At 37.3% G+C, this 9,687-nt stretch overlaps 1 protein-coding gene across 1 annotated transcript; it reads left to right on the forward strand.

Moving 5' to 3' along the window:
* The first annotated feature begins 4,874 nt into the window (after positions 1–4,874).
* Positions 4,875–8,430, forward strand: LOC110112920 (probably inactive leucine-rich repeat receptor-like protein kinase IMK2). The gene is made up of 3 exons (XM_020845302.2): positions 4,875–7,260; positions 7,479–7,928; positions 8,145–8,430. Exons 1-3 carry the CDS (start codon positions 5,433–5,435, stop codon positions 8,309–8,311), a joined length of 2,445 nt encoding a protein of 814 aa, XP_020700961.1. The 5' UTR covers positions 4,875–5,432; the 3' UTR covers positions 8,312–8,430.
* The last annotated feature ends 1,257 nt before the right edge of the window (positions 8,431–9,687 follow it).

Below are 9,687 nucleotides of genomic sequence, written 5' to 3' on the forward strand. Positions count from 1 at the left end.
TGGCAACGCAATTGATTAAAGCCCTTGCTCTTTTTTTTTTTTTTTTTTTAAACTTGATGCGTTGTTCTCTGATTATATTTATGATGATTCGTATTAATATTAATATATCAAGACGCTACCGCATTCATAGTCCATTAGTTTCCTTAGTGGCTGCCCCATTAACAATCATATCATTTGCTTGTAAGAATCCACACTAATGGCTATCATCTGATAACTTGTCCCAATGTTCATGTTAAACTGCATGTTGAATAAATAATACACAATAGAAAGGCTATATCAAATATCTTCAAAAGAAGGTAGAAATACATCCAATTGAAGGAACTTTTATTATGTTCGGTGCAAGGACGTAGAGGAACGTCCGGTCGGAGGCAATTTCCCGTCAAAAAATTAGGTATTTGCTCGGTACAACTAGGTATTATTTGATAATAATGAGGAATACCGTTCTCTGAAGACCTATACCGAGTTATACCGAGCTGTAACGAGAAATACCGAGTTGTACCGAGTTTTTCTGGGAAAAACTCGGTACAACTTTGGTATAACTCGGTATTTGCTCGGTAAAGCCCGGTATAACTCGGTATTGGGTCTTCAAATGATGGTATTCTTCGTTATTGTTTGGTATTGCTCGATATTTTCTCGGTACAACTCATTTTTTGGCGGGAATTTGCCTCCGACCGGACATTCCTCTACGTCCGGTCGGAGGACGTAATAATTGTGTAGACATTTGTTAATTGAGTTAGACATACAATCCAAGGGCAAGTTTGCACTGTCAAGCTTTTGGAATGCCAATGACTTGACCATGTTTGACTGTCATTATATTTCAAAAATATAGAATTTGGCTAAGCTGCTCTAAGTATAAAATAGTTTAGCTGGCACATTTGGAGAGAATCTCACATTGTCTTTGATATTAATCCTCAATCAAAATTGAAAAGTTTACATGCTTTTGGAGTTGCCATCGCACTACAGGAAAAACGTCAAATATCGACTGAAGCTCAATAGAAATGCAATCAAATCAATCATAATTATTTATTGTTGGAACCTACATTCTTTCTGTTTCCATGAATTATTAGAACCATGCCTCGCTTTTGTTTTGATATTGATTCAGTGATTTTATCAATTTGCAATTTTATTGAATTTCAACATCTACATGATATGAAATGTGTGTAAAGGCAAGAAATGTTGACTTAAAATGATCGAATAATTTAGATTGTCTGGAAACATGTTATCCTATATAAGAGGATGGGCCGACGGACTTTATTTTAAATAAAGCTTATGGTGTAATCCTCAGTGATATGAAAAAAAGGATGTATAAAACGAATGACTGATATGATATGAATATATGATACAACAATGGATAAGAAGTGACAACTTCTTATATGAAAGTTACATGACTTGTGATATATGATATAAAACTTATTTCTAGAAACAACACTATAGAAAAACATTCGATTACGATCAGAGCTTCCGGTGGAATATAATATGCGGGTAACAACGACGCGTGAACCGGCGAAAAATTCGACGGTGACATAACAACGGTAGTTCCGACGTAAAATCCGCCGGTTATTTTTCGGCGTATGATCCTCTATCCTTTCCGCTATAATTTATGAGATAAGCAGTTTATTCCGGCGTATTTTTCATCGGTAGTTTACGGCACACAATCGGAGAAAGATTTCACTGGCCTACTTAAACTCGATGAAACTTTTATGTCAAAAATTACGACGGTAAAAATACCGACGAATTAGTTACTGGAAAAGCCAACGAAAAAAGCTCTATTTCCCTCTCGAGCCCGTCTTCCTTATCATTTCCTTTCTTCACATTTCAGTTTGCTCCGATCGCCTCCGTCTCCTCAGCTGAACGCCGCCGCTGCCGAGATAGACCCATCGTCCAACGGACTTCCACCAATTTTTCCGATGTTCACCACCTCAATCGCCGATGTCCGCCGCTCTTTTGCTGAAAATCCACCGTAAGATTTTATGTTTTCATGGAGTTTCTCTGTAGATATTAATAATATATTATACCATGGTGTACAACATATATATATATGATAATTGCATTGGATGTATATGATATATGATATTTGTTATTATAATCTATATGATATGAAATGTGTGTGAAGGAAAAAACTCTTGGTTGAAAATGATTGACTGATTTAGATTGTTTGGAGACATGTTATCCTATATATGAGGATGAGCACACGGACTTTCCTTTAAGCAAAGCTTATGGTATAATCCTCTGATATGAAAAGGGCGATATAAGGAGAATGACTGATATGATATGATACACTAATGGACTAGAAGTGAAGACTTCTTATATGAATTTTACCTGACTTGTGATATATGATATGGAACTTATTTCTTGAAATAAGACTGATGTAATTGAGTAATTGAGGCTAATTATTATATGTTTGACCTACAAGACTGAATACATGAAAAACACCATATATAGCTGGATGTTCTATCTTGTTTGTATGCATATTTGACATGATAAATTATATAAATGACATTATATAATATGATTTGTACATAATTCATGCTGCATACAGGACAAAATTGATAGAGGCACGTAATATGATTAATAAGATTGATACAATAGCATAAAATATATGAATTACATGATATATAATGTATTGTATTATTATACATGATATCATACACAAGATACCTACCTTGATATTGTACAATATGCAAACAATATATATAGAGTACTTGCTAGATATTATATATATATATATTAATATATTATATGAATTTTATAAGACATCTCCCTGCCTGCGGGTAGAGTCCGGATAATCTGGCCTATGAGGATGAAGTGCCGGACCTAGGGAGACCCAGTCTTTTCAAAAAATTATTTTCTATAAGCCTATTTTTTAAAATTATATAGCATTCATGAGCTGACATTTCAACTAGCATGCATTGCATTAGTAACCAACTAAATAAAATTTAATTGCATTAGCTAGGAGCATCTGACCCACATAAGTCTAGGACCACTTAAAAAATCCTCTAGATGTCGGTCATATCTCCAAAGAACTGTACCACCCAACCATCTTTCATATTTGACTTGATAACATAATTTTAAAGCGATTAGGTGGTTAGCTGGTTCCCCAATCCAGGCCGGGATAAGTCCAGGTTTTTACATTGCATTAGCTAGGACACGGGCCTTAGTGTTGTGTAGAACACTAAGCCCAACCTAGATCTAGGATTCGAGGCTACTACACTCGGTCTCGTAGTATGACTTAAATAATAGGTAGGTCCCTTCTTTTCAGGGACACTAAATCCTACTTATCTGCGCCACAGGATGACGCCACATCCATCCTTCTCTCACGCATGTGATTGATTGCTAGATCCTTTATTTTCTCCAGTTTCTCTCTAGTACCCTAGAGCCTCTGAGTGCTGGTATGAGCCATGCATGTTGAGTTAGCCCTTAAAGTTCTATTTTTCACTCTTAGTTTACATGTCATCCTGCTAATATTCTTATTGGATATCTTGCACTCATATTTTTATAGATCTCATAAATCATAGTTATATATGATAGTCATTGAGTCACCTCCATGACTCAAGGGAGTTTTGATTTAATTTTAAATATTATTTATATTATATATCATATAGTGTTAGGATTTATAGATTTCAAACTCACAAGTAGGAACATTATGACTTAATGGAGTGGATTAAGAGTACTTTCTTGTTTTGAAGTTGAAGTGTAGGGCATGTGTTCATATTTATATACTACACACATGTACTAGAAAATTTGTCGCAATAGAGTATTTAATATCTTAGCTTTGTAAAAGATCTAGTACATACATACACAATTTGTGAAGGTCATTAGGATTTTTAAGCAGAAAATTCAAGATGGAGAAAAATCATGAGGCTTGGACCAATTTCAATAATCCACTATATAGTTGTAGATATATGAATTTGCTTTTTCCAATATATAATTCGTATTATAGGAATTACCATAGTTAGATGCCCGTAGGTTGATTATTGAAGTTTCATAATGGGATTAGATGTTAGTAGTCAAACAACAACAAGATGGTGAAAGTCAAGTGATGGTGATAGCGATTGGTGATGATAATAACTAGCAGGGATTGTTGAAAAGTGCTATAGAGTTTTTTAACTCTCTTAGCTCTCAAATTCACCGTGTAGAAAATAAAGCTCTATTAATAGCTTTTTTGAGAGGGATAATTTGGTAAGTTGACAAGAATCTGAAACATTTAATCAAATGATTGATATTGATCTCGTGATTTTATATCATTTATCCAACATGTGAGTAGATTAATCATGTCAAAATCGAATGATATTGAGCTTATTAATTGGATTCATCTAGTTAGGCTGCTTGATTTGATTGTAAGCACATAAGATTTAAAGACTATTTTATCCTTCAATTGATATCTTAAAACTCTCAAATATATTTTAAGTGATTGATTTGGGTTCATTTGGACATAGATCATATCATTTTTTATGTAGACCGATGTCTCATTGATACATTTAGTTCAACTATAAATATGTTGAGATTCAAGTTTTAATGATATTGAATTTAATTTTGAAAATTTCTAATTGAAACATTATTTTGAAATTTATGCCAATGAATTTTCAAAAAATGTGCTATATACTTATTTTAAAAAAAACAAATTAGCAAAATCAAATAAATAACTCATTAAAGATCTAGCAAGCGAACTTGATACATAATTTAGTAATATCGTAGTAGAAATGCAATGCTATCAAGTCTATAACGTGTAAAAAGAGTTAAAAAATATTCTCCATAAGAGAGGACATTTCAGTCTATTTGTTAGAAATTTTGACTACCAATTAAAATATTTGAGTTCAAATCTTATATATGTTGACCTAAATGTAAAAAATAAATAAATAAATAAATAAAATTGAAATTACCAACAGCATTATACACGTTAAAATCTCCACGTGTCACTCGGTGACAGAAAGTAGCTTTGCGATTCGTGAATAGTAATAAGACGGGAAAGATTCCTGTTTTTGCGGAAATATTCCTTAGTCACGGAGTAGAAAGTCCGAGAAAACGGCTGGGTTCTCTTCTGGTCCTCCGTACCCGACCCGTAAAAAACTCCCGACTCATATTACGTCATTGGCGCATTTAAAAATCCGTACCCTTTATCCATAAATGCGGATCCCATCTCAAACCCCGCGGGACCCGTTAGCAACATATAGCCGTTACCCAGTCAGAGACGACCGCCCCATGATTCCCATTTTCCTTGTTCCCCACTTCCAAACTCCATCCGCTCCCGCTCGCAAACAGAAATGGCTAACTAGCCGTTACTCCTCTCCTTAAAGAACCCCTCATTAGATCCCTATCCCAGATATATAAGCTTCTTTTCTGTCTCTCTCCGTCTCCAAAATCTCTCTCCTCTCTTTCTCAGTTCAAATTGATGAAACACTGACTTATACACATTTGGATTTGTATGATCTCAAATGGAAGCACGCCCATTGTTTGTTCTAGAGCACAGGAAGGATAACTGTAAGAAGAAAACACTTTTTTTGTTTCACTCTCTTTGCTTGATTCTCTTCTCCGCCGCAGTAGTAGCAACGAGCTCGTTGGACGGAATCATCATCGCCGAGGAAGACTACCAAGGGCTCCAGGCCTTCAAGCACGCAATCAATGACCCGCGAGGCTTCCTTCGAAGTTGGAACGACACTGGCCTTGGCGCTTGCTCGGGAGCCTGGTTTGGCATTAAGTGCGTTAAGGGAAAAGTGATTGCCATCCAACTTCCATGGAGGGGTCTCGGCGGCCACATTTCGGAGAAGATCGGCCAGCTCACCGCACTGCGCAAGCTCAGTCTCCATAACAACTTGATCGGCGGCCAGATCCCTTCAGCCGTCGGCTTCCTTTCAGATCTTCGTGGCCTTATTCTGTTCAACAACCGCTTCTCCGGCGAGGTCCCGCCGTCAATCGGTAACTGTTTAAAGCTCCGGACTCTAGATCTTAGCAATAATTCGCTTTCTGGTAAAATTCCCCCTTCGATTTCAAACTCTTCTAAGCTTTATAGGCTTAATCTGAGCTTTAACCATTTCTCTGGCGAGATTCCGGCGGATATTGCTAAGTCTCCTGCTTTAACTTTTCTTTCTCTGCAACACAACGCGCTCTCTGGTCCAATTCCTCATGCGACAGCTTATAAGCTGCAATACTTGAATCTTGATGAAAACCATCTTTCTGGACCCATTCCTGCTTCCTTGGGGCAACTGAGGTTGTTGAAAGAGATCACTCTGAGTAACAATCAGCTCAATGGTAGCATACCTAAAGAAATCGGTTCCCTTTTGATGCTTAAAACCTTGGATATCTCGCAAAACTCCATTGGAGGAAGCTTTTCAGCTTCACTATGCAATCTTTCTTCTCTGCTCAAATTAAACCTTGCGGGTAATTCCCTTAATGGAAGGCTCCCCGACTCACTTGACAAGCTTGGGAATCTCTCCGTTCTCTCTCTTAAAATGAACCAGCTCAATGGAGAGCTTCCTTCAACAATGGGGAGCATTTCAAACCTCTCACTTCTCGATTTGTCTGAAAATAATTTCACTGGTCATATCCCTGCATCTCTTTCTCACCTCTCAAAGCTCACATTTTTAAATGTGTCTGATAACAATCTTTCAGGTAGAGTCCCAGCTCTGCTGTCTGAAAGATTTAATTCTAGCTCTTTCATAGGAAACATTAACCTCTGTGGCTATAGCTCTTCAACTCCTTGCCCTGCTAACCTACCACCCCCACCATCTTCTCCGCCGGAATCCCATCGCCGGAGATTGAACACTAGAGATATAATTATAATTGGTGCAGGGATTGTTATTGCGTTTCTTTTCCTCCTCTGCTGTGCTCTGCTCTGTTTTTTGATCAGGAAAAGAGCAACCTTTCGTAAACAGAGAAAATCAGTGGGTGGAACAGAGAAAGCTGGACAAGCAGCTGCCGAAGCAGATACCGGTGGAGATTCAGGAGGGAAGCTGGTGCACTTCGACGGGCCTCTCGTTTTCACCGCCGATGATCTTCTGTGCGCGACAGCGGAGATTATGGGAAAGAGTACTTATGGGACTGTGTATAAGGCGACATTGGAGGATGGAAATCTGGTGGCGGTGAAGAGATTGAGGGAGAAGATTGCAAAGAGCCAGAAAGAGTTTGAAGCTGAGGTGAATGTGCTTGGAAAGATTCGGCATTTGAATCTATTGGCGCTGAGAGCTTACTATTTGGGACCCAAAGGAGAGAAGCTTCTGGTTTTTGACTTCATGACAAATGGAAGCCTAGCTGCTTTTCTCCATGGTAAGCTACATTTCTCAGAAAACTTGGTCTCGTGAAAGATTCAATTTTCTTTGTTCTATTTCAAATATTTAATGCGCATCACGCGCAGCAGATTCAGATTTGCAGCATAAAGTAAAAGTAATTTGATAAATCGAGTTTTTTTTAATCAAACCGAGACTTATTCAAAATTAATAAAAATGTTAGTAGAACTGAAAATTTTAAGCTGCCATTAATTGCAGCTAGAGGCCCGGACACTCCCATAGACTGGCCGACAAGGATGAGCATAGCCATGGGAACAGCAAGAGGTCTGAGCCATCTCCACAACAACGTAAACATTATCCATGGCAACCTCACCAGCTCCAACGTCCTCCTAGACGACAACTACAACGTCAAGATCGCCGACTACGGCCTCTCAAGACTGATGACGGCAGCCGCCAATTCCAACGTCATCGCCACCGCCGGAGCGCTCGGCTTCCGAGCACCGGAGCTTTCCAAGCTGAAGAAGGCCAGCACAAAGACTGATGTTTATAGCCTTGGGGTGATAATGCTTGAGCTCCTCACCGGGAAGTCGCCGGGAGATGCGGTGAATGGGGCGGATTTGCCGCAGTGGGTGGCTTCGATTGTGAAAGAGGAGTGGACAAATGAGGTGTTTGATTTGGAGCTTATGAAGGATGCAGCCGGGAATGCTGGTAACAAAATGATTTTTCTTCTGAGCTAATTTGTTATTAATTTTTTAAATTTATTTTTCCCACAAATTTGGGCTATAAAATTTGATTAAAACTATTTCTTACTTTTTCATATTATTTCATAATCGATACTTTACAGAGAACAATATAGCTGATTTTGACGGATTTTTAAGCTTGTTATCTGAATAAAATGAATAATTCAGAGTATCTCTTATACAGGTGACGAGTTGTTGAATACACTGAAGCTGGCGTTGCACTGTGTGGATCCCTCGCCGGGGGCGAGGCCGGAGGTCCGTGAGGTGCTTCAGCAACTGGAGGAGATCAAGCCTGAACTAGCCGTGGTAGTGGAGGAAGGCGGCGGGGAAGCCGTCAGTGCCGGTGATTAAGAGTTGTGCTAAAAGTTTTAGCTTACTTAATTAGTCTGACTTATACTTTTGGTTCTTTTATTTTTAAATGTTTTTATTTGTAAATATATACAGTTGATTTGCTGCTTATTTAGTAGAGTATACGTACTTTATTTTATAGAGATTTTTTTTTGTTGAATATATGCAGATTATCGTATGAATGCTTCTGAATGTTTTTCGAGCTGAAAAAAAAATCTCACAGAAAATTGTTGCAGTATTTATTATTCATTAACTAATTTAATTTTGACATATTTAAAAATAATTAAATTTAGCTAATTTTCAAATGTTGTATAGATTCTCTATCATTGTCGCCACAAGCCGCCACAATCACCATGGCAGACTATTGCCGAAACGACCTGACCAGTTGCCGACCATTACCACCACTGTCAGCTGTTGACATAGGCTTCCATCGCACCGGGCCATTGCCCACCACCTACTATTGACCATTGATGTCCGCTAGCTGCTAGCCACAATCACTGTTGGGATTTACATTGCATTCATTTTACTTAAAAAAAAAAATCATATAATTTATTTTATAGTTATTTTAACAATTCTAAATATTTCAAATATATTGTATTCCTAATACAATCTGTTTTCTTAACTCCACATTATTTTTTAATCTAATCAAATGGCTCTAATTAACAAACAAGAAAGTCTACTATTGATAAAGGATGGTCATGACATGGTTGACCCCCCTACCAACTAATTTTGATATGTTAAGGGTTAGCCAAACTCACTGGCGGATTCAGTGTGGGGGCCCTGGGGGCACGGGCCCCCACTGGCTTTGATATGAAAACCTAATTAATATTATTTATGATGTTTTAAATATGGGATAAATCAAATAATTTTTTTGACCTTTTTCATCCCAATAGCAATCCTTCCGGTATAGTGAAGTAAACGAATCGAACCCGACCGCAATTCACAAAATACATTTTTTTGAATAAATATCCCTTACACGAACAGCAAATTCTAGGCTAACCATCAGCAGCCTCAAGCAGCAATTGGGTTGAATATGCTATTGTTCATATCTAAGAAAATTCTAATCCTCCATGCGGTGTGGGACTAAACACACAGTTTTTTTTTCTCTTTTGTTTTCCTGTGGCCATGGGGGAGAGTAGCGGGAGAGAGAATAAAACCTCAAAAAGAAGGAGAGAGGGAGAGAGAGAGAGAGGCGGACATGGGGAGTTAAAAAAATTAAAAAACAGTTATTAAACATATTATCAAAATATATTATTTAAATAATATTATTTAGGGTATTTCTTAATGTTATTAAATACATTATTTAAAAAACAGTTATTAAAAAATATATATAATTTTAATAACATTATTGAATATATTTAATATTTATTTTTAATTAA

The sequence above is a fragment of the Dendrobium catenatum genome, unplaced genomic scaffold (assembly GCF_001605985.2).
Source record: "Dendrobium catenatum unplaced genomic scaffold, ASM160598v2 original_scaffold_61322, whole genome shotgun sequence".
NCBI classification, from domain to species: Eukaryota; Viridiplantae; Streptophyta; class Magnoliopsida; order Asparagales; family Orchidaceae; genus Dendrobium; species Dendrobium catenatum.

Bases quoted from the DNA above. Each gene is read 5' to 3' on its own strand.
- LOC110112920 (XM_020845302.2), top strand. From the start codon at position 5,433: ATGGAAGCACGCCCATTGTTTGTTCTAGAGCACAGGAAGGATAACTGT. The intron at 7,261-7,478 runs GTAAGCTACATT...CATTAATTGCAG, and splicing joins CCTAGCTGCTTTTCTCCATG to CTAGAGGCCCGGACACTCCC. The intron at 7,929-8,144 runs GTAACAAAATGA...TCTCTTATACAG, and splicing joins GGATGCAGCCGGGAATGCTG to GTGACGAGTTGTTGAATACA.